Raw genomic sequence first — 24641 nt, forward strand, 5'->3', positions numbered from 1 at the left:
TGTTTCGGTCTGTCGTGGTGAAGAAGGAGCTAAGCCGAAAGGCTCTCAATTTACTGGTCGAACTTTGTTCCTACCCGGAAATGCTGTCTCAGCCTAAAGGCTCTTGACCAACCGTTACATACAGTATCATCTACACCAAACATCAATGGTGACCAACCCGCAGCTCTCCAGCCTCATGCGGCTCTTTGCCCGGTTAGTGAGTTTGTGTTAAACATTGCCCGTGTGTGTCAGTAACTCACACATAATTCATGCTCGCTGCTCAGCGCCCCGCACTACGCTGGACTAAGCTACCACTCAGAGTCAATCATCTGTGTTCACGCAGCGAGCGCTGCGGTCTGTCTCCGGAGCGTGAGACACTGCACCCTGCTCCGTTTCAAAGACGGAGTCTGCAAGTCCACTTTTGACGGAGTACGCTGCAGACACGGGTCAAGCTGAACAGAACATGATAACCCGGACAGGAAGTCAGACAAGGAAACACACAGAAGATCCAGTCAAATTCAAAATAAAACATGATATACAGATGAGCAATGACTGTGTGTGTGCCCGTGTGTATGAGGTGGCTCTTAAAAGTCACACAGTCAATGGTGTGGCTCTTAGCCTCTGACTGGTTGGCCGCCCCTGATCCACACTTGAAGTCCAGTCTTGAAGTTTTCAAGAATGCGTGTGTGAAAACAACTTATGGATTTTTATGAAGCGCTTAGTATTCAAACCCTAACTCCTTCAAGGTGCGAGGACGTACACTGAGTCTGTGGGTGACGGCCATCATGTGAAGGTTAAAGCAGACTTCAGCTGTATAGGACTGTACTGATAGAGCAAGGACAAAAGTGAAGACGAGAGAGGAGGGGTGGACTCACCTGATCGATTGTTTGGTGAGGTCCTAACGGGAGAGATGGACGGCGTGCGAGAGGAGGAATAAGGTCGCTGTCTGTCTCTCTCTATTGTTGAGGACGAGCCCACAAAATGGTACTGGGAGTATCCATCCTGAGAGGTCAGAGTACAAAGGAAGACAAAACCCAAAGATAAAGAAATAAAGAGTCAGATATCATCTCCATGTACCATGATTATTTCAAGAACAGAAGCCAGGCACACTTTACCTTCTTGTAGAGGCTGCGGAGGTCTCTGTACTGCCACATGCTGTTCAATACTTGAGACGCTGCTTTCACCACCTTCGGACTATGTCTGGGAATTCAGCAGAGTGAAAAACACATGCAGAATAAAGCTGGACTGTCTTTTGTTTCCCGCTGACAATGGTAGCTCTAAAAATGACAACATTGAAAAAATAAAGAGCGCAGAGACGTCTCCGAGCTGTCTGCAGAGAAGAAATGAACACGGATGAAGATTGAACACACGGCCCTTTAATCAGCTTTATTACATAATTGCTTTGTTGTTTGACTGATTGGCCAATATTTCATCCTGCTTCTTCCAGGTGTGACTCAGCGGGCTAATGGCTCGGGCTCTTATTTGCTCGTACAGACTTATCAGCAGCTTGGAAATGAAACTTTGTTTCTCCAAGCCATTTGGGTAAATGGGATTGTTTTGAACAGCGTGGCTGCACATCGAGCCTGAACACCGCTGCCATGCAGACAGATTAAAAACATACTTTGACAAACACACAAAGTTGAGACACAGATTTATGGCCTGTGTCCAACAATGCTGTTTTTCTGTGCTTCCTCTGCGTCTCGGACCTTACTGTGTTTGATTAGTGACTCCCAGCTGTGAAGGAGCACACAGCGTCTCGAAATCTTGACTTTCACCCCCTCCTGTGTCTCTGCTGCATGATCTCCTCACTGTCTAACCTTGTTTCCACCAAAGCCATATTCACGCCCTTCCTTTTTCCAGCTGTCTTGAAGTATCTCCATGACTCGTCTCTGTCACTCTGACTCTCGCATCACGTTGCAGCGCCTGCCTGCTGTGTGCTTTGCTAATGTGCAAAGCTGAGCAGCAGGCGGCGTCACGACTAGCGCTAAATTAAAATTCAACTCTGTGATTGGATTGATGATATTATTATATATCATCATATTCATATTCTCTCTTGTCAACAAGTTCGGCAAGAATACATTTTGAATTTCCAAGCGTCGACTGTACAGCTGTGATGATCATAACTGAGAGCTGGCTGCTAAACATCGCGGACTCAGCAAAGCTAGCAGGCTACTCCATCTGGTGAGGCGCGCGTGTGTGTGAGTGTGTGTGTGTGTGTGTGTGTGTGTGTGTGTGTGTGAGTGTGTAGGAGACACTGCTGCCCTGACCTGCAGTTCTTAGTACTCAGATGTAGAACTCACTGCAGTAGTGTATGTCCATCCCCGGGCTAACGCTAAACTAGCCATGAGCATGCTGTATTTGAACATAACCAGACAGCCATACAAACATCCAGAGTACTACTTGATTTTGGCAGGAGACTTCAATTACTCCAATCTTAAGTCTATAAAATGTGGACATTAAGACAGGAAATAACAGGACAGCAGACCAGGTATTCACAAACATCCCTGCTCCATATAAGGCACATCCAGCCCCCCATCTTGGACAATCTGATCACCTGTCCCTGTCCCTGACTCCAGCCTACAAACCCCTCATCAGCAGATCAAGAACCACAATAAAGACAGTGGAGTAAGGAGACATAGAGCTCCACACCTCATCAGTACTGTCTTCTATCGACTTCTGCATGGACAACGTGACCACGACAAAGAAGCTTCAAGTATTCCCCAACCAAAAACCCTGGTTCAACAAACCAACAAGCGTGTGAGAGCTTCTTAAAGCCAGGAGACAGGGATGCATACAGAAGAAGGGCAGACCTGAACAGGTGCATCAAAACTACAGAGTTACAATACAAGCAGCAGATGGAGGACCAACTTCAGAGACATCAACCCCCGCTCTAAGTGGAAGGGCATCAGGACCAGACCAGCTTCACTCATTCTTTGGCCGCTGTAAGAAAGAAACCATCACCCCCCACAGAGAACGACCATCCACTTATCCTGCAGAGTCATCAAGTCAAGAGGGCCCTACAAAGACTGCAGGGCCACACAGGGTCCCTGGACGAGCACTGTTGTCGTCACAGACGTCTTCAACAAGCCTCAGTCTCCACCTGCCTGAAAACAGCAACAGTTATCCCAGTGCCCAAAACATTGTCAGTCTCACGCCTGGATGATTACCGCTTCTGACTCCGGTAATAATGAAATGCATAGAGAGATTGGTACCATCCCACATCAAATCCTGCACCCCTCCTGGTCCAAGACCAACAAATCCACAGATGACGCCATCTCACTCACACGCCACACTGCCCTCATCCACCTGGAACAGCCCACACAGCAGTAAGGAACCCTGTCTGTCTGTGGATTTAGGACTTTCTATCCAACACACCTCAGCATGTTCGGTTGGGAGAACTCCTCTACCATCATCCCCGGCGTACCCCAAGGTTGTGTCCTTAGCCCACACCTTCTTCAACGTTACATAGTGATGGATGTTAGACCTAAACCTGATCTCCTCCCTCTTTCTCTTCCCACTCCTCCATCTCTCCACTCGGCTTACTTGTCTCCTTTGCTGCGGGCCACACCAATAAGCTTCTCAATGCCGCCGGCGTCCCTCAGGGCCTTGGTGTTCTCCATGTTCTTGGTGATGACCTCGTGCAGCGCGCAGCAGATCGCCGTGATGGTGTCATCTGACATTGTCTTCCCCATCAGGATGCTGGCATTGCTGCCTCCGCTTCCCCCGCCGTTGGTGTTGTTGTTGTTGCTTCCTCCGGGCAAACGGTGCACCAGGTCCCTCATGGCATATTTACCTGTGGTTTGAAAATGTAGCAAGAGATAAGGTGGAAATAGTGAAGGAATGTTTGTCTTTTAAAGTCATGTACAGAACATGTTTTTGGCAGCTTTTTCCAATGTTTGGAATTTGACTGCAGTACCCAATTTAAACACTAGGTGGAGAGATACATATTGCTCCTTTAAACACATTACTCACGAGCATTATATGTTTTCATGTGTCCTTTCCTCCAGACTGTGTCAGACATTTGGTCATTGAGTGAAACTTTCTGTTATGATGGGACAACTCACCGATGAGCTCTTTGTTCCTGATGTCCAACGCCATGTTTCTCAGCGCAGTGGCCACGGCACAAACCACGCGGTCGTTGTCTATCCTCAGCAGCTCCACCAGGATTGGGAGACCTTTCTCTTTACGCACCGCAGCACGAATATACACCGACCACTGTGCAGAAACAGAGACACGTCACTTCATCATCATTACCACCAGATTAACAACACATGCTGACATATATTAATATTCACAACACAATAGATCATTACATAAGTGCAGACATCACATATCTTTATATGATCGATCCTCTACACTGAAGTACCAAAAGAACTGAAGTCCTTTAGAACTGAGACAATCCTTATTCACAAAAGGCCCTTAATTCAATTATCATTCGCTCTGCAGAGAAGGTGACACCTGTACACCTCCAGGACCCTGAGACCTGTACACCTCCAGGACCCTGAGACCTGTACACCTCCAGGACCCTGAGACCTGTACACCTCCAGGACCCTGAGACCTGTACACCTCCAGGACCCTGAGACCTGTACACCTCCAGGACTCTGAGGCCTGTACACCTCCAGGACCCTGAGACCTGTACACCTCCAGGACCCTGAGACCTGTACACCTCCAGGACCCTGAGACCTGCACACCTCCAGGACCCTGAGGCCTGTACACCTCCAGGACCCTGAGACCTGTACACCTCCAGGACCCTGAGACCTGCACACCTCCAGGACCCTGAGGCCTGTACACCTCCAGGACCCTGAGACCTGCACACCTCCAGGACCCTGAGGCCTGTACACCTCCAGGACCCTGAGACCTGTACACCTCCAGGACCCTGAGGCCTGTACACCTCCAGGACCCTGAGGCCTGTACACCTCCAGGACCCTGAGACCTGTACACCTCCAGGACCCTGAGGCCTGTACACCTCCAGGACCCTGAGACCTGTACACCTCCAGGACCCTGAGGCCTGTACACCTCCAGGACCCTGAGACCTGTACACCTCCAGGACCCTGAGACCTGCACACCTCCAGGACCCTGAGGCCTGTACACCTCCAGGACCCTGAGACCTGTACACCTCCAGGACCCTGAGGCCTGTACACCTCCAGGACCCTGAGGCCTGTACACCTCCAGGACCCTGAGACCTGTACACCTCCAGGACCCTGAGGCGTGCAGGTAAAATGAAGTGAAGGCTGAAACCTTACATTGACGCTCACTGGACTTTAAATATGACCCCTTTTGTACATTTTGGTTTTTTTATAATAATAATAATAATAATAATAATAATGACAATAATAATACGTTTAATTTGAAGCACCTTTCAGGTCACTCAAGGACACTACACTACATAAAAATACACATTATTAAAGTGAACTAAGGGTGTGTTCACACCTAACTTGTTTGGTTCGCTTGAAACGAACTCAAACCCTGGTGCGGACCTTTTGAGTCGGTGTGAATACAAACCATCGAACTCTGGTGCGCACCAAACAGCCGGACCGAGACCCAGCCGAACAGGTGGTCTCGGTTCGCTTCCAAACGAACCCTGGTACGGTTTGTTTGAGGTGTGAAAGCAACCAGACCTCAGTCCGACCCAGCTCTAAAAATCGTACGGCTTTTTGGACATAACAGGCACCCGTAGCCTCGCGCATTAAGGGAAATAACTGTTTGGTTAGCAGCACAGTGTTCTTGTTTGTTTGCCGACTTCTTTGATATAAGACGTGGAGGTAATCTTTAGTCTATCTTTCAGACACTTTGACTAGTGTTTCATCGCTCTGTTCCTTTATTATCCAAAACATTTAAATCACACAGACTATGAACAGAACAGCAGCAGTCTGATCCTCCTCCTTTCCCCTGCGCCACATGCGTCATTTATAACCTCGGCCACATTCATCATAACCCCGGTTGATTGCCCACACATAGATCTACATTTTTTACACAATTACATATTTTTGTACCTGTACTAAATGGATGAAATTGTTGCTAATATGTTTAATACCAGGACAGCGAGTGCAGCATGCAAGTTCTCCATGATTGTTTACTTTCATCTTGTGATTACAGCTTTATCCCGCCCTAAACCTTTTTGTCCAATGATTGAACGATCTTCGCACACACGTGGTTTTGTTTATGAAAACCAAAAAAGAAACATTGTATTTGGTCCGAATCAAAGAAAGCGGACTAAAGGACTTTTCTGGTGTGAATACACCCTAAAAAAAAGAAAAAAAAAGAATCAATCAATCAAACAGGAAGTGGCGAAGTTGAGGGCAGATTTTAGTTAGATGGAGTATGCAGTTCTGAACAGGTGGGTTTTGAGTCTGGATTTGAAGAGGGGGAGGGAGTCCAGATTACGGAGGTCAGGTGGGAGAGAGTTCCAGAGCTTGGGAGCAGAGTGACAGAAGGCCCTGCTCCCCATGGTGTTGAGGCGGGCCGAGGGCACAGTGAGGTGGGGTATATTTTTATACTCTTGTTTTTTATTTTATTTAACTTTTTGCAACGTTTGCTTTATTTTGTTAACTGTTCAGCACCAAAACACCAAGTCAAATTCCTCATATGTGTAAATGTACTTGGCAATAAAAAGTGATTGTAATTGTAATTTGAATTAATTATGCTCAACTTCTTGGCATTTTAATGTGCACTTGGTGAACGTATCTGAAAGTTTGAGCCAGCCTGTGAACTGTGACACAGACTGAATCCTCAGGAAGACTGAAGAGAGAAGCCACAAGATTATGTCAGAAAGGCTTTTACGCTGACTTGCTGTGTAGTGAACTTTGAACGTTCTCTTTAAAAAACAATAGAAGGAAATAGTAGGCAGGTAAGTATTTTGTTTTTGTATTTCTGTCTTTCCACACCGCTCTTGAAAAAGTCCTTCTTTTGTATGTGAGGGGTCTGGGCACAGTCCTTACCTTCCAGCTGCCAGCAGCCAGGTTCTGCAGAGCCCCGGCTGCTCCCTCCAGGGTGTCTGGATTGGAGCACTCAGACAGCAGGGTGAGGTAAGGCTTGACGATGGTGGGGTGCCACAACATCTGGATGCCTTTCGGGGGCTCTGCCAAGTCTGGAAACGGGCCGACGCCATCCCACTGCGGAAAATAAGACACGATTCAAAGTAAGGGAAACGTTTTCTGAATTCTGTGTGAGTGGAGGTTTGACAGCGGGGCGGGGCGGGGGGCCATCACGGTCCCCTCAGGCAGCAGGAGAGAGATTTGCTATTCATAAACAGCATTTAAATGAGGTGCCATTTATCTTTTAGTGCATTGTCTCTCCTCTGTTATTGAAATCTGACATTTCCTCCTGCATGCTGGTGCATTTCAAAAAAATTCTCTCTCTCACACACACACACACACTGTGCATCAAGGATCAGGCATCTGAGCAGGCATTGAACCGTTGACACGCAGTATCATCTACACACATGGAGCATCTGCATTATGAACAAAGTTAGAAGGCTAACCAACAATAGCTAATTAATTTCATAATAATAAAAAATACATGATTATAACATTGTCGTGTTTTACTGATCTACGTATATATCGTCCAATCAAAGCTCCTGTGAGGAACGTTGGGCTTGTGTTGATTCTGGCGCCCCCTGTGGACACACATGGTATCTCTTTGCTCATCTTGCTCGTCCATGCTGTCACTGAGTTCCCTGACAAAACACCTCTTTCTTTGTGATTGTGAATGTGTAATATACAGCTCATCTGACAAGCTGGCCCACCTCAGGGCTCACACACCTATGTAGTAACATTCTGGGACCGAGGGTCTCAGAGCATCGCACTGACATTGTGGCCTTCATTTATTCACACAATATGATGCTCAGGGTGTCTTCAAGAGTCACTCTCAGGCTTTGCTGACCAGATCTGATCTACCTGTCCGTATTGACATGGTCTGATCCACATTGGTTTCTATGGTAACAGGAAATACAACAGCAAAATGGATGACAGTGAAGTGTGTGAACGAGCTCAGCTGAAATCTGCTGCCGGACCAATAGCATGGGTGCATGTACGTGAGGGGCGTGGCTTTAGAGGGAGCACCCCCTTCTGGATGGGTAAAAATGGAGGGCTAGTTTTCAGCAGCAGAAATGAGGGATTTAAGAATGTTTTTCTGCTCTTCAGGTTTCACATACTGACAACATGAAAGGTGACTTTGAGGAGGATACGGGAGCTTTAATGATGATATATCTGTATCATAAAAAGAAGCTCCATGGGTGTGCAGGGACGGGCTCTAACATATCAGTGAATGGTTTGTAACATAAGAAAAGGCATCAGTAATGACCCATTGTCTTATGTTTGCCTGTCTTCATTGTTACATCCCTTCCTCCCCCCCCCTTCCCTTCCACATCCTTTTGTATTTTCTATTCTCCTCCCTTTACTCCAACTTCCCCTCTCTCTTAATATCTTCTCAGATCCTTTCCTCCTCATTCCTCTAATCACCCTGCAGTTGATTGAGCTTTACCCTCTTCACCGAGCTCCCAAATCGCTCCTTCATGGTAATCACACACAGCTGCACTGGAGTGGAGACAGTCAGATAAAGGAGAGGGGGGAGGGCTTACTCGTTATAATGATGTGTCCCTTTACAATCTGATGTCACAGTCAGTTTGAAGACCTCCTCAGTTCTGCCTGGATTCACCAAAAGTTAATTTGATAAATTGAAGTCAAAGGCCCAGCAGCTTCGACTAAAATTTCAAGGTTTCGATCTTTTTTTTTTTCTAGAAATAAAAAAAAGTAAACGAGGCTGATGAGCAATTCAGCCTCTCTGATCCACCGGAGGTGTGGAGTCTTTCACAGCTCACAGCCTCACTGGAAGTTGTACAAGACGTCTTCCACTCAGCCAGAATGAGCTGCTGATTGCTTATTAGCATGACAAAAGGTTCGAGCCTCCTAAAAGTTCACCTTCTGCCAGCTCTGCAGCTCCGAGGGCGCTCAATGTTTTAAAATCAGGATGACACCCTTCCCCTTTGCACCAGATGGGCAGAAATGCTAAATCTGTTTGATATTTGTATCTCTCAGTGCAGGCGGGCAGTGTACTGTCCAACATGGCGTCTTAATCTGGAGCTTTAGCTCCTCACCCTGCTGTGTGAAAACCTTGTAGCATGTGTGGAGGAAGTTGCATAGCAGCCCAACATGACGCTATGACTCATCCTCTTCTGCAGGATGACAATAATCCAGGTGCAAGGTGAATTTCAGGAGTTGAAAACAACTGTGACTCAAACATCATGAATATCAAAGGAAGCTGTGGCGCATTCATAAATATTCATCCCAGACGTGAGATAGAGGGATTGAGTAAATACTCCTGAACTAACAGGAGCCCAGAGCTGCTGTAAACACCACAAACAGGTATTCCACCAACGTAGCTAAAGAAAGAGAAACTAATGAAGCCTCAGATCGAACACAATCCAGCCTTCAGGAGTCAGGGCTGACTCAAAACAGACTCCATGCTTCCTTTATAGCCTCCTTGAGGAAACACTGGACCATCCTTTACCAAAGGAGGTGAGACCTTTGGTCGCCCAAAGTGCTGCCCGACTCGACTCATCTGACCGTTTAGGAAAATTAACGATGTGTCCGAGGAGAAATGTGGAGACAATCTGAGTTTGGTTTCTACATTCATTTGACTTCTAATTAGTTTCCAATGTATTGATTTACTTATTTTTATTGAGTGTGAAGAAGGTGAACATTGCTTTTTTACATTCTTGTTTCATGTTTGTGAAGATGATTTGCTGTTAGGTGATGTTGATTTAGTACATTGTAATAAGCCTATAAAACCTTTTTATAAAAAAAAGAAAAGAGAAGCAGATCGTGGAAGTTAGCGCTGTAATAATTTATCTTAACAATCTTAAACCCAGAGGTGAACTCCTCGTGGTAATTTCACCGCTAAGAATGCACAGGAGAAAGATTTTTAGATGAGCTTTTTGTCGTCCATTTTTTAGAAAATTGTAGTTCCACCACGGCAGACGTAGAACATTATTTTCCCTCCGTCCTCGATGAATTCTCCTAACGAGGTAAAGTGGAGAGTGAAAGGAGATAGGAGGGACAGTCTGAACGCAGCCACAGTCTAACTTTGAGCTGAACCAACGCCGCGGATCGACCGTGCCAAGAATTTAAAGATTTGATTAGCAACAAAAATCAAACTGAAAATAATAACATACGACAGAGGATTAGAGACCCTTAAAGAAAAACAACATCCAGCATTTAGAGATCAAACTAGTAATTGTACTACTTCCTTCTTGTAAATGTACAAGTATAAAGTTTTTTAATGATATTTTTTTCATTAAAATCATGCATAACTCACACAGGGAACCATCAGAAGCCTGTGACTGACATAAGGTCACCCACCTGGTCATGTCCCTTCTTTTTCTTCTTCTTCTTCCCCCAGCAGCCGGAGCTCTCTGCATCCTTCCCGCCGGTGTCACATAAGAGACCGTCCAGCTCCTCCGACCCCCCCTGCTGGCTGTGAGACGTCTCTGCAGCCAGGCGGTACGACAAGTTCCTCAGGATGCACACGCAGTTCTCTACAGTCTAACGGTGGAACAAGACAGACAGACAGTTATTATGGATGTGTTGGTGCAGTTTGGGTCAATAAATGCTCTTCATTGTTGTGTGCACAGGCCACTCCTGCACACCCGAGTAAAAACAAAGTGGTTAATATATGATGCACTGTGCACTATTTAAACTTCCATTGACTAAACAAACCTTTGTGGTGTGTGTTTGTTTGCAGTGTGCAGGTTGTCATACAAACTACAGACTAACCACATATTCAAATGAACATGCATGTACAATATTTACATACGGGGCTGCAAAGACACAGATGTGTTTAGAAGTTATGTTAATTTATGCAAACAGAATAACTGCATGGTAATCATGATGATACCATTTTTTGCTAAGAGAAGCCCACATTATTTCCTGTGTGAGCTCGCTGCTGTGTGTGTGTGTGTGTGTGTGTGTGTGTGTGTGTGTGTGTGAGTGAGTGACTTACCTTGCTGTCAATCTCACTGCTCCCCAGGGCGGTCTGGATGACGTAGAGCAGAGCGTCTGTCAAGCCCTCACATTCCCTCATCCTTCGGCGAGCCTCTTCGCCTGCTGAACTCACATTCCTGTCACACACACACACACACACACACACACACACATCAATATACAGTACAGCTGAAATCTGAAAACACAGCCCAGATTCAGAACTTGAGTCCTCTCTTTATTTGTCCATGTGTGTATATTTGAGTGTAATTCCCTTTAAATATCTCTAATAAAGACGACTGTGTGAGACTGATTCAAGTATTGTACATGTAAATGTATGTTGTTTTGGCGCCCACAGAAGGTCACTGAGTGCAACTGCACTGTCGCAGGTGCTACTGACTCCTCCCCCTTACACATAACATGCATGTGTTGACCAGCAGGAGGCGGTGTTGTCAGAAGACATCTGGACTGTAGGAGCTGAGATGCAGAGTAGCAGGGCCAGTGAAAGCACACACACTGACTGAAGTAAAAGCCCTCAGGTCAGCGGCCGTCGAGGACGCGTCAGACGATGGCGCTCCATGAACGCCACGTCCCAGTCTGTTTTAAATATATCTACAGCGATGTAGACCTACACTCTGCTTCTTCTTCTCCTCTGTCACCCTCCTCAGAGGTCGAATCAAACACTGGCTCCTGCCATAAAGCCTGACACAGCTCAGGATGGACACGTTGCTACACAGCATCACCTGTCGTCTCGTCTCACTTTGCAGTCAAGAGGGACAGTGATAGCTGCTATCATGCTTTCAAATGTATGTGTGTGTGTGTGTGTGTGTGTGTGTGTGTGTGTGTGTGTGTGTGTGTGCGTGCGTGTGTGTGTGTGTTGTTCATGCTCCTGATCAGCTGCAGACACACACACAGAGTCATACTCAGCAGAAGACTCAACACTTTCTGTTTGTGGGAAGGGCAGCATATGTGAGCACAGGGAGTGTGTGTGTGTGTGTGTGTGTGTGTGTGTGTGTGTGTGTGTGTGTGTGTGTGTGTGTGTGTGTGTGTGAAAGGAAGAGACAACAAGGCGAAGAATGGGCGAGACAGGACGAGAGAGAGGGAGAGAGAGGGGAAATGAAGAGATGAAAAATAGAACAAGAGAGAGAGAAAATCAATGAGATGATAATGGGGGAGAGAGAGAGAGAGAGAGAGAGAGAGAGAGAGAGAGAGAGAGAGAGAGAGAGAGAGAGAGAGAGAGAAGGTGGTCAGCCATGTATCAGACCAGCCACAAAATATTCCATCTTTAATCAGACTCTCAGCATTCCCTAATGAGGCACGACAACGATGAATTAACCCTTCAAGTTTTAGAGAGCTGATCCACACACACACACACACACACACACACACACACACACACACACACAGTGTTCAGTGTTTTATTGATTGATTCATGTTTTAGTTGTTTGAATAATTGACGGGCAATGAGCTGGCACCATGCTTCACACCATCCACTGAAGACTGAGAGACAGAGAAACACACCAAGCCAGAGCCACACCTGTGAAGACCTTTTCACCGTCCTCTTTACAAGAAGGAACAGATTCTTGTCTTTTCTCACATCGTTTCTCACGTTTGATCTGAACAGGAAGGAGTGACAAATAAAGGAGGAACGTCATGATGTGGATCCAATAAAAACTCTGATCCGGTGCACTGTTCGCTGTTCGTTAAGTCCATGCTCCTGTTTCCACATTAGGCGCCAGTTTGAATATGCTGACAGTCGGTTTCTGTAAGCTGGACGAAATAAAACCACCTGGACAGGAAGTCAGACATGGAAATGCTCAATTTCAAAATAAAAGGACAAAAGGAACAAGAAATCCTCCCCAGAAAGATAAAGCAGAGTTGTTGTTTCTGTTCCTGGTTGATCTTTGAACCCGTGTGCACAGCTACTCGTGGTTACGCTCACACTCCTTAAAACAGACTCAGTGGGTTGGATGGAGAAAACCGTGGCAACGACAGACAGCGACACAAACTGAGTGTGTAGAAACGGACAGTTCGCCTGACATCCACCTGTAATGTTAACAGACCTGTGAGCAGTGTGATGAACCACTGCACACTACAAACTGTTCTCAGCTCATTATCCAACGGGCTGCACACAAACACAACATGAGGTGTGACAGTCCTACAGCATCACGTAGAAGCTCTTCTAAAGCTGAGTCATGTGAGAGGCAGCTCGGTCTGTCACTTTGTTTTAGGGACAAAAATAACACCCAGAACTGTCTAAAAATAACACTCGGGCTCATCGACACGGACTGACAGCGGCTACAAATAGAAATCTGTGAACTGTTAATGCATCAACAAAGGGAGAGAAAGTGTCAGTGCAACAGCAAGGAAACAGGTAATCTAGACTTTCTTGATGTGAGATGTAAAAGCGTTGACAGACACTGACCGCAGGCAGCCTGTGGCGTTGCGGAGAACCTGGGAGGAGTGTAGGTGGAGCTTGCGGTCCTCCTGTGTATGAGGGGAGGTGTCCCAGCCCGAGTGCGGGATGATCACAGCGTTGGTCAGCACAGCCAGAGCGTCCTGGATGATGGGCATCTTCAGGGCGTCACAAGACGACAGGTTCCACAGAACACCTGAAGAGCAGGAGACAGAGACAGGCTGAGGATGGACAACGACAAGACAACACTGGAGCAGCTGGATCAGAGTGCAGGGATTTGAAAGTTAGCCCCAAATAAAGAGAGAAGAGAAGGTGCAGAACAGTCGAATGCCAGACTGGAGCCCAACAAAGCCCATCAGCGGACGAAGGGAAGATTCAACCTGGATAGAAACGTAACTTTTGAAAGGAAATACAAAGGGATCGTTTCATATAAGTGATGTCTTGTAGGTGTTTTAACCTTCACTCTATCACAGGTTCCTCACTTCCTTTCAAAATAAAAGCAGGTTTGGATCCAAACAGGAAGTAATCTTTGCTTAAGACAGCACAATCATTGGAAATAAAAGCCTAAAATGCTAATTGATGGGATTTCAAACATGCAATTTGAAATGTCTTTCTTTCTCTCATACATGCATAAATGTATCAGTTACATCAAGAATGACGTCATCTCCCCGAGGTACAAGGTTTTATCTTCCATCTGAAGCACTAACCATCATGCAAAATGCACACGCACATGCGCGCGCGCGCACACACACACACACGCACGTGCACACACACACACACACACACACACACACACATAGCTGGGAGTGACAGAAGAAGCAGAAGCAGAAGCCTTACATCATGAGAGGCAGCAGCAGGTTATGTATGCAGGACTATACTATTTCTTTGTCCCCGCGGTGCCACTTCCTGTCTCTCATGTTTATCGGGTATTTTCTCGGGATGTGTACGAGCACTCGAGTACTCGCCAATGACTCCATTATACGAGCAGCAATTCATTACTCATTCAGCATTACTCTTGTGTCCCAGCTTTTTATCCCCTCACTGAATATACTAACAGGATCCAAACACGTGACTTCTCCGGCCACGGCTTCAGCTTTAGTACACAGCTAGCTAGATGGCAGCAAAAACAATAGACAGCTATGGCAACTCTCGATGAACATATTACACAGAAAGCAAAAGCACAATGAAAGTGAATGTTCAGTGAAGATTTGTGGCGTTTAAATTGCAAACCATAGAAATATTAGTTAGATTCTTAAAACACAATAAACAGCGGAGACTGAAACAGGCAGTCTCACATCACGTCATTAGCTAGCCCTGTTAGCACACGTCGTTAGCTCGTCCTGTTAGCACACATTGTTAGCCTGCTAATAACCGAAAAGATAACTGGAGATATACTTCCATTAAGTTTTATCGAAGGAGCTTCAGAGAGCTCATGGTGGAGTACAAGCTACCATCACGGAGAACAACAGGTATGAGGCTGCTCTTTAAGAGTGGTCAGCAACACAGTACGAAGTACATATCGCTGCTATCGTGACATCACTTTCTGTTGTCGGCCATTTATTTATATTTATCTTTAAATATTGTATGTTTAAGTCATTTTACAGGAATAACAGGAATACAGGCATTTTACGCGTCTGACGCAAGATTTTTTTATGATAAAAAATAATCATGTGAATAATAATAATCTGTGAGTACTCGAGTACAGAGATAACAGTAAATTCCCATCTCTAGTATTTTCAGTTTTCTGCAGCATCATCCATAGACCACCTGCCTAACAGTATGTGGACGACCACGTGACCAGCTGTCAAAGTTCTGATTTCAGCGCTGCTGAAAATTCACACTGATGCCGTAAGGCTCAGAAAGGATTGAGCTGATGGAATCATTAAAGTTGATGCACAGACACAAAGCTCCCTCAGGTTAGGATGCTAGATGACGTGTGCCGCGGGTTCCAATCCAACCTCGACTCTCTCCTTCTAACATCGTTCAACCAGCACGAGACCGAAACAAACAGCTGTTTGGCCACGCCTCTATTCTGACACTCCCCAAACCCCCATCCCTCGCATTCGAACAAATGAGTCGAGCACAAGTCATGGACAAAAGTGTCCTTCTTGATGATGTGACATCACACAAGGTCGATGGATAGAGATATGCCACATATGTAAAGTTACTTGCGACCTTCTTCTTCATATATTTCCTGTCAAAGTTTCAGAGTGAGTGGTCAAGATGGAGAGAGTGTAACTTGTTCTTGTACAGGACAGGGTCAGGGTCCTCCTTGTTTAAGGGGCCTGAAGCTTCCTCAAGATGCTTCGAGGTTTGTAGTCTCTGTTAGCTTTAGCTCATGATCCTGGGCATCAAGAGAAATCTGAAGCAGCTTGTTGTGAGTGGAACGGCAATAAAGGCTGCGTCAGATAAAGTCATGTGCACCGTTTAGATTACACACTGGCTCACGCTCAGGTCTGCAGTCAGAGTCGATATCTGCTCTTAGCTCCAAATAATCATCTTTAGCTCCAAACAATGGAGGCAGAGGGGCCGAATAGCAGAGGGCAATGACCTTGTTTGTGACTTTTAATGCCATCAAGTAGACTGAAGGCTGATAGAGTGTGTCGCTGGATCTGCAGCTTGCTAGGCAGGCAGCTTGACTTCCCACTGTGATCCTGATTCAAAACACTAAGCAGAGGGCAGAGAGAGAGGGGGGGGGGGGGGGGGGGGGGGTAGAGAAGGAGTGAGAAAACAGAGAAAGGCAAAGAGGACCAGGGAAGAGAAGGGAAGACCAATTAAGAAAAAAATCCAACCAAGGAAGGATAAGAGGGCGAGCAAGAGAGAGAGAGAGAGGGAGTTATTTACTCTGGGTCTTTGAGAGAGAGGAGAGCAAGGTCTCTCTGCGTCCGGACGGTCGTTCAGCTGATTAATTTGTGACAGGAGGGATTTCTGTGCTCCCTGCTTTGAATTGCTGCTCTAATTTATATGGTAATCTGCTTTCAGACTCCAGCAGCATACAACAAAACTTTTATTTTTATCTCTTCTGAGCCTAGACCCTCTCTGTACTACTACTTCTACCACACACTAACACACGTTTACCTTGCTCATAGGTACACGTGTGTTAGTGTGTACCACTAATTTAAAGATGTTCTTCCCTAACGCCACCTCGCTGTGCGGCACCTCTTCATGGTGAGGATGAAGGTGAAGCACTGATGGTAGAGGCTGCTTAGCAAAGAGACCCTTCAGTATGAACTCTTCACTGTACCACTGAGCCACAGCCACTAATGAGGTTTCAATGAGACAAAAGAGAAACAAACGATCTATCTATCTATCTATCTATCTATCTATCTATCTATCTATCTATCTATCTATCTATCTATCTATCTATCTATCTATCCATCCATCCATCCATCCATCCATCCATCCATCCATCCATCCATCCATCCATCCATCCATCCATCCATCCATCCATCCATCCATCCATCCATCCATCCATCCATCCATCCATCCATCCATCCATCCATCCATCCATCCATCCATCCATCCATCCATCCATCCATCCATCCATCCATCCATCCATCCATCCATCCATCTCCCCTCCACAGGTGAAAACAGTGGATGTACATGCTGATTAGAAACACGGCAACACATGCAAACAGGAAGAGCTGTGCAGACTAATGCTGCTTCTCCTTTCCCCCTCTTGGTGTAGAAGGTCAGGCCGGACCCCGGTGGCTTTAGGGCTTTAAATGAATCCGTCCTGATAACATTTGTGTTTACTGACTAAGAGCAGGAAGCTGCCAGGGAGACAAGCGGAGCAGAAACCTTCAGATGCTGCTGAACGGTGGTAAATCCACAGTCCACGTTCTGTCACAGCATACTGTGTTCTGTCATAGCTGACATATTAAAGCGTTAATAAGAGTTTCTTTATGTGACACAGACGACAATGTGCTGAGCGAGGTTCAGGAGAAGAAGGTCAGGCACTGTATACACACACAGACCAGTGAGCTTTAAGTCAGACAGATTTTTCAAATAACAGTAGATTATGAAGCAATAGTTGTGCTGAATGATAATGTAAAGTGATTATTTCCAAAGTAGGGAAGAGTTCCTCGTCAGGTCCCTCAGCCTCTCGCTGAGTGCTGAAATGCATCTTAATAACATTTAAAGTAAAGTATGGATGTTCGCGTGTGTAGACTCTGCACACAGACGGTGATTTGACTTTTAAACTCTGTGTCTTCAGTCCCCACAAATATCTTTAAAACATGTTAACAGCTAGCCTGCATGCTTATTATGCTAACAGGAGCTAGGTAGGCTAGCCGTCATACTGAACAAGAAGTCAACGTTTTCCAAAGAGCTCTCGGAGCGTTACAGCGTCCTGTGAAGAGCCAATGAAAATGCTGTGTTCTGCACACACTGCAAGTGTCCACGTTCTGTCACCCATGTTGGAAATGTAGACATACAAAACCGTATGAAAACAAGCTAACACAGACAGTGGGAACAGGCAGGAAGTAATACGTCGCCTGACAGCCAACTTTAACGGGCTGCTCAGGACCGACCACGTGGTGTAACCGTGGCAGGTCACTGATCGAGGAAGCTTCTTACCTGTGAGCAGCTCTCGGATCTCTACGTCTGTGGTCTTCCGCAGCAGTCGGACCAGAGCCGGGATGCCTCCACAGTTCTTCAGAGCGATCTTGTTGTCGTCGTTGGCTTTGCCATAGACCAGGTTCCTCAGGGCTCCGCAGGCGCTGCGATGCACGTCAGTCATCCGGTGGTCCAACAAGTCCACCAGCAGTTGGATGCCACCCTGCCGCCGAATCTGCAGACGAAGAGGGAGGGAGGAGTCAGGGTGTAACAGTGAAGGATTCAACTCAAGAGAATAACAGGTTTCCACTTCGTATGCGGTGGTTAGAGGAAATGTGTTCAAAAAGACAAACAGCCTGAAGACGCCAGAGAAAACACGGGGCGGACTGCTCCATCTAAAACATTAGAAACATCTCAGTGAAGGAGATGACACAGAGACAGGGCTCATACATGATGTGTCTTAAACTTCACATGATGAATCAAACTGGATTACTGAGAGAGTGAAGACCAAACACTGAGACAGATTTTAAAGTATTTTAGCCAAATCAAATCAACATAGCCAAACACGATAGCACACAAAAGACTTCTTTTGAATCAAGGGCAAACAAAGGTCTGTGGGTGGTTGTTTATCAGCACGTTCACTTTCTCTATATTCAGCCTGTCTGACGTCTGAGGAACATGTTCTGGCCCTAAATGATCGGTCTCCATGGCGATTAATAAAGTTGAATTGAGTTGACCTTGAAGAGACGGACCAAACTGTTTCGCATGAGACACCGAGCCACGACAGCTTCAGAGGCCATCAGACTCCAGATACAGTGTGCTGTTTAGAGCAAACCAGGAGTCCACAGCTCTGAGGGGCCTGATTCACTAAGATCCTAATCAAAGAGTACTAAAGTGCGCGTTCACTTTAAAAGATTGCACGTTTGGTTTTCTACTGGTTTACGTCACGGAGAGTTTGGATGAAAGCAGGACGGCTGCAAGCACAAAATATGTCGCCTATTAGTGAGAGACAAATGAACGAACAGTATTTTTGATTTAGAGCAGATAAATATGAATATAACAAAAGGAAAAAGTGGCTTATAAGAAACAGGGCCTCTCTTTTCTTCCCTCCCTCTTTTGAATGAATTGTCATACATCATGCAGGAGGTGTGTGCTGTGACACGGGCGCTCAGCTTCGCCACTTGGACCATTGCTGTCCAGTTTAAAATGTAACGTTGGCGAGAAGAGGGAGATAAGAAGACATATTTAGAGGCTATGAATGTTCAGTTATAGTTTGATCATGGTGTTCATCCTGTTCCACGATCATTGAAGCTTGAATCATTTGAAACACGTTCACAGGTGTGAAAGGTTTAAGAAATCAGGCCCTGCGTTTATTCTTCAATACAGCAGGGGGTGAGTTTGATTGTCCATCCATTATCTTTCAAGCTTGTCCCTTTCAGGGGTCATTTGGTGAGAGGTGACGTCACACCCTGGTCAATCACACAGCTGACATACAGAGAGACAGACGTTCACCCACATTCACACCTACGGACAGTGTAGAGTCAGCAGGTCACCTGACCAGCATGTGTTTGGACCGTGGGACACAGGTTACTGCTAATTCTTATTACTATTATTATTATTTCATCTTCTGTTGACACAGGCTGTTCAATAGGATTTTATTGAGCGGCCTGAATATGTTCTCTTCCAGTAGGAGTACCTGAAGAGAACCCACGCACACACGGGGAGAACATGCACACTCCACACAGAGAGGCTCCTGTCAGGGCCCTTTCTAGCATCATTTTAAAATTCAGTGTGTACTCTCTCTCTCTCTCTCTGTGTGTGAGTGTGAATACCTCCGATTTGATCTTGTTGTCTCCGAAGCAGAGGTGCTGGAGGTAGGCAGCAGCGTTGGACTGGACGGATGGGAACTGATGCTGCAACATCTGGATCACCTCAGGCAGCTCTGGATCCCTCCAGCCGAACTCCCTGCAGAGACACATGGAAACAGAAATCAGTTTGTTTTCACGTTTGCACAGGTATACACGTGTGTGTCTGTGTGTGTGTGTGTGTGTGTGTGTGTGTGTGTGTGTGTGTGTGTGTGTCTCTGTGTGTGTGTCTGTGTATGTGGCTATAGATGCAGGCAGCCTGCTGTCCTACTTTAACTCTGATTTAAAAATCTCACCAGAGAAAGAACAAAAATGAGAGAGAGAGAGAGACATAGAGAGAGAGACATAGAGAGAGAGAGACATAGAGAGAGAGACATAGAGAGAGAGAGAGAGAGAGACATAGAGAGAGAGACATAGAGAGAGAGAGAGAGAGAGAGAGGAAGGTGGGAAAGAAGAGGGATCTAACGATTCACTCAACACTATACTGGCTTCACAATAAGATTCTTTCATGATTTATTTGACTAAATTATAATTATGATAAAAATGATGACCTTTAATTTTTCATGAAAACACCTCTGCACCTCTTCGTGTCTTTGGCTCTTAAACTTGTTTGTATGGTTTGGTCTGTGAACGTCTCCTCTCAGCCTGGTTCACAGAGTCTGAGTGGAGACGTTCACACACTGACACTACAGAGACTGTGAGAGGACGTTGGTGTCCTTATGCTAGCTGCAGACACGGTGAGAGTGAACGGAGAAAAGTCGACCGTTTAACCTGATCACATGTTCCCGACTCGGTCGTTTGGATCACAGATCAACTTAAAGTTAAACACACGTGAACCTGTGTGTGTGTGTGTGTGTGTGTTAGCACTGAAGTGTGTGTTGGTGTGTCAGACTCTCAGCCTGCAGCAGAGAGAGGAGCAGGTAGCTGCAGCTACATAAAACTCTCTTCAGGTGTGATTTCAGACCCTCTTACTGCGATTAATTTTTTTAAAGTCTCGATGTGAACCGTGACACCTTTGAATGGATTTTTAGCTGCCTCACGATGAATCTTTACATCCCGAGTTACAAACCTACTTTTTACTTGTATGTACATTTCTAACACATGAAACTTTTAAATGACTTTTATGATCAAAATTCAGCAGACACATGGATCATTTTTATCTTTACTCGTTGCTTACAGTTTGCTTCCATCGCTGCAACACCTGTTGACCTGATAACTGCTCTCATAACGTCCAAAACGGCCTTCAAAGCCCCGCCTACCTTCTCTGGTCCAATCAAATCCAGAGCATTCAGGAGCAGAATCACAGAGGAAGAGAGTGTCATCATTTCACTCTCCACACAGCTCACTGATTGGTCCTTTAAAGCCATTTTGAAAAATAGTGTTTCCTGCTCTATGCTGGAGTTTGAGTCTGGCCCACCAAGCCTTGGTTTACTCAGGCCTTGTCCACACGTAGCCGTGTTTTTGTAAAAACGAATATCCTGCCCCCTCCGTCTAGAAAAAAACACGACCTGGTTTTTAGAATAGATCCACACGTACCCGCTGAAGTGTTTAAGCACATTCATAAGCATGCCAGACCTTTAGGTGGCAGTGGTTCCCCAAATCCTATCCAATCAGAGTAAGCTTCCATCCTTAACGTCGACCTTCGCCTGTGTTCTTGAACATGGAGCAAAAACCGTTGTGAGGGTGTCCATACTGTTTCTGAATGTAAACACAGGTCGCACATGTGACGTAAGAACATATTTTGTTGTAGGCAGACGTTTGACGTTTTATTATTATTGACGTAAATTGATGTATTATTGATGTAAATCTGTGTTTTCGTGTGGATGAGAGGCCGAAAAGTAGAAAAAGATCTTTGTTTTGAGATACACGGCGTGTGGACGGCCTCAGATGAGGTGGAGGCGCGAGTGTGAGTCTGAACGAAGAGCCAACGGCCGACACTTTCTGAGATCACAAATAAAATCTCATGAAAATGAAGGAAAGAAGAAGCCGAGCTCTGGTGCTTGTCAAAGGAAGTTACGAGGTCTGACACTTGACATGAAAGGAACCTAAACTAAGTGAATCTCTCACAGAGAAATCTGAAACAACAGCAGCCATCTTGGATCGTCAGAGTGACAATGGCCCGCCTGCTTTAGTTGTTAAGAGGTAACGAGGGTCTGCTGTGAGGGTGAGGAAGAGAGGGGGGCGGGGCTTATCACTCTAGATTATATGCAGGATTGACAGCACTGGCTTCTCGACCGCAAACTGAATATGATACACACACACATCGTTTAGAGGCCAGAAGGGGATTATAATACACAGAGGTGAGGTCGCCCACTGCTTTCTGACAAAGGGCTTTTGATTACCAACACTATTGGAAAGAGTACTGCTGAGGTGCCCTTAAACAAGGCACTGAAGCTCCGTGCATGGAGTAGGTGGAAACGAGGAGTTATTGTGGACGCAGCAACAGACTGACGACCTCTCAGAGATCATTTCAGTTCACATGAATACAAACACACAAACACACCAGCTCAGGATGCAGCTCATGTCTGATACTGTAAACACACACACTTTTGCACACTGACATTGCAAATACACAGACACACACTGGTGGAGTAGCGCGCGCGCACACACACACACACACACACACACACACACACACACACACACACACACACACACACACACACACACACACACACACACACACACACACACACACACAGTCATCAGAGGCAGGTTGAAGTGTCAGGATTAGAAATCTTTTGTCTCAGAGTTTCACAACGGGATAATCCAGTGTTTGAAAATTCAGAGGTTATTTTCTTTCCCTCTGTGTTGCTCTCCACCCCCCCTCGCTCCCTCTCTCTCTCTCTCTCTCTCTCTCTCTCTCTCTCTCTCTCCCAGCCTCTGTTCCCATCATAAACACAACATTCATGTTTTTATCTGTGCACACACCCTCAATAAATCAGATCAGAGATGACGTAACCTTGTTTCGGTCACCTTGTGGGTTAATTGGCTGATAAGACATCTGAGGTTATGGCTGAGCGAGCTGCCACGTGTGCGTGTGTGTGTGTGTGTGTGTGTGTGTGTGTGTGTGTGTATTTTAAATCCGGTCATTAGCATGTGGACACCAGCGATAAAGCCTGCTTCTGGAAGGAGCTGGAAACCAGGCGGCTTCGATGATGACGGATTCTTCCGGTGACTTGAAATACTAGTAGTGACTGTACGACTCCACTCCGACAGATTAGTTTAATGGGACTCCACAGACATGCTGCAGTTTGATAAGCTGCTGAAATACATCACACTGTTCTCTTCTCAGGAGCATTTTAAAGGCACCACCCGCTCTCTGAGTAATTTAGACATCTTTCTACATAAAACAGGAAATGATTCGTTCAGTGCTCGACTGAAACCTGGGGAGTCGTATGAGTCTACATCAGTCTGGATTTCACCAGCGTCACTGTGCTTTATTGACAATATTTGAACTCCTCCAACACTGGTGGTTGATGTCTGCTTTAAGGCATCGAAATAGGACTCGTGAAAAAAAGGAAGCAGAAGCACTTTTGAGGTCACACGCTCACAGCGATGATCCCTGAACACTTGACATGAAGGCCGGAGCTCACCCCGATAATTCTTCACTCTCTCTATCTTTGACGTTTCTCTCTCACCTGATTCAAACAGAACGAGAACACGCAAACACAAAGTGCTACTCTATAAAAAGAACAACAGTGTTATTGTCGACCTGCAGGTGTCGAGACGACACACACCAAAACCAGACTAAACACACACACACACACACACTGACAGATCCAAGGACTAGAATAGTTGTGGCCCTGAAGAGAAAGTGGCACATTAGAGCGGATCAAAGTCAACCCGAGGCTGCAGCATGTGGAGCTCCGCAGGCACACACACACACACACACACACACACACACACACAATCCTACAAACTCTTGTAAATATTCAACACACTTGTTATCTCTGCACTTGCACACAGACGTTCCACAAAGTTAAAGCAGAGTCACTCTTCTTAAGGACTTTACCTTCAGTCGCTGTGATTTGATATCAAATGAAATGTTTTGTGTGTGTATGTGTGTGTGTGTGTGTGTGTGTATGTGTGTGTGTGTGTGTGTGTGTGTGTGTGTGTGTGTGTGTGTGTGTGTGTGTGTGTGTGTGTTGTGTTCTGCTCCAGAAAACCGAACTATAGCTGCTCGTTCATTCACTAAATCTAGCCTGGAGCTGCTCTCTCTCTATGCTAGTATATTTTAGTGTGTGTGTGTGTGTGTGTGTGTGTGTGTGTGTGTTAAAGGAGGATTTGTCCCTCCCAGTCTCAAACACAGTGTGACAACTTCACAGCAGGATGAGCAAACACCACAGAGCCATCTGTGAACCCCCAGCAAAGTGTTCGCTGGGGGAATGTTTGACGATTCAGTCAGAGAGTTTAAAAAAAGAAAGAAAATGCAACATGTTAGGAAAGCATTGGTGCAAGTGTACCAGGCTGCATTCCAATACATGGACTCTGTTTCAGCTCTGCAGAGTTCCTGTAGCTTTTTATTAATAAGAAGAAGAAGAAGAAGAAGAAGAAGAAGAAGGAGGCGGTGGCGCTGGAGTCCCCCGTGTGTTCCTGCAGGGGGTGCTGGAGTCCCCCGTGTGTTCCTGCAGGGGGTGCTGGAGTCCCCCGTGTGTTCCTGCAGGGGGTGCTGGAGTCCCCCATATGTTCCTGCAGGGGGCGCTGGAGTCCCCCGTGTGTTCCTGCAGGGGGCGCTGGAGTCCCATGGATGGCGGTCTCCGTGCTGGAAATGCTGTCTCAGGCTAACTTTGAGTCAAGCTAACGACAGGCTGAGAGCTGAGGCGGGTTTTAAACCTCCTGACAAAC

At 46.0% G+C, this 24641-nt stretch overlaps 1 protein-coding gene across 5 annotated transcripts in view; it reads right to left on the reverse strand.

The window, feature by feature from the left end:
• Positions 1-24641, reverse strand: part of ctnnd2b (catenin (cadherin-associated protein), delta 2b) — a 118635-nt gene that overhangs the window by 5627 nt on the left and 88367 nt on the right. For 4 of the 5 annotated variants that reach the window (XM_079348384.1, XM_079348385.1, XM_079348382.1 and 1 more), the window contains 10 exons: positions 19761-19893; positions 17950-18163; positions 13381-13567; positions 10978-11095; positions 10338-10520; positions 6918-7091; positions 4044-4194; positions 3523-3772; positions 1095-1179; positions 855-981 (listed from right to left, as the gene is read on the reverse strand). In XM_079348384.1, the coding sequence (XP_079204510.1) occupies positions 855-981; positions 1095-1179; positions 3523-3772; positions 4044-4194; positions 6918-7091; positions 10338-10520; positions 10978-11095; positions 13381-13567; positions 17950-18163; positions 19761-19893 (1622 nt within the window). Of the gene's footprint in view, positions 1-854; positions 982-1094; positions 1180-3513; positions 3773-4043; positions 4195-6917; positions 7092-10337; positions 10521-10977; positions 11096-13380; positions 13568-17949; positions 18164-19760; positions 19894-24641 lie in introns of those variants that run through there. The other variant, XM_079348383.1, reaches the window with a different exon arrangement.

The sequence above is a fragment of the Symphodus melops genome, assembly GCF_947650265.1.
Source record: "Symphodus melops genome assembly, chromosome: 7".
Classification (NCBI taxonomy): Eukaryota; Metazoa; Chordata; class Actinopteri; order Labriformes; family Labridae; genus Symphodus; species Symphodus melops.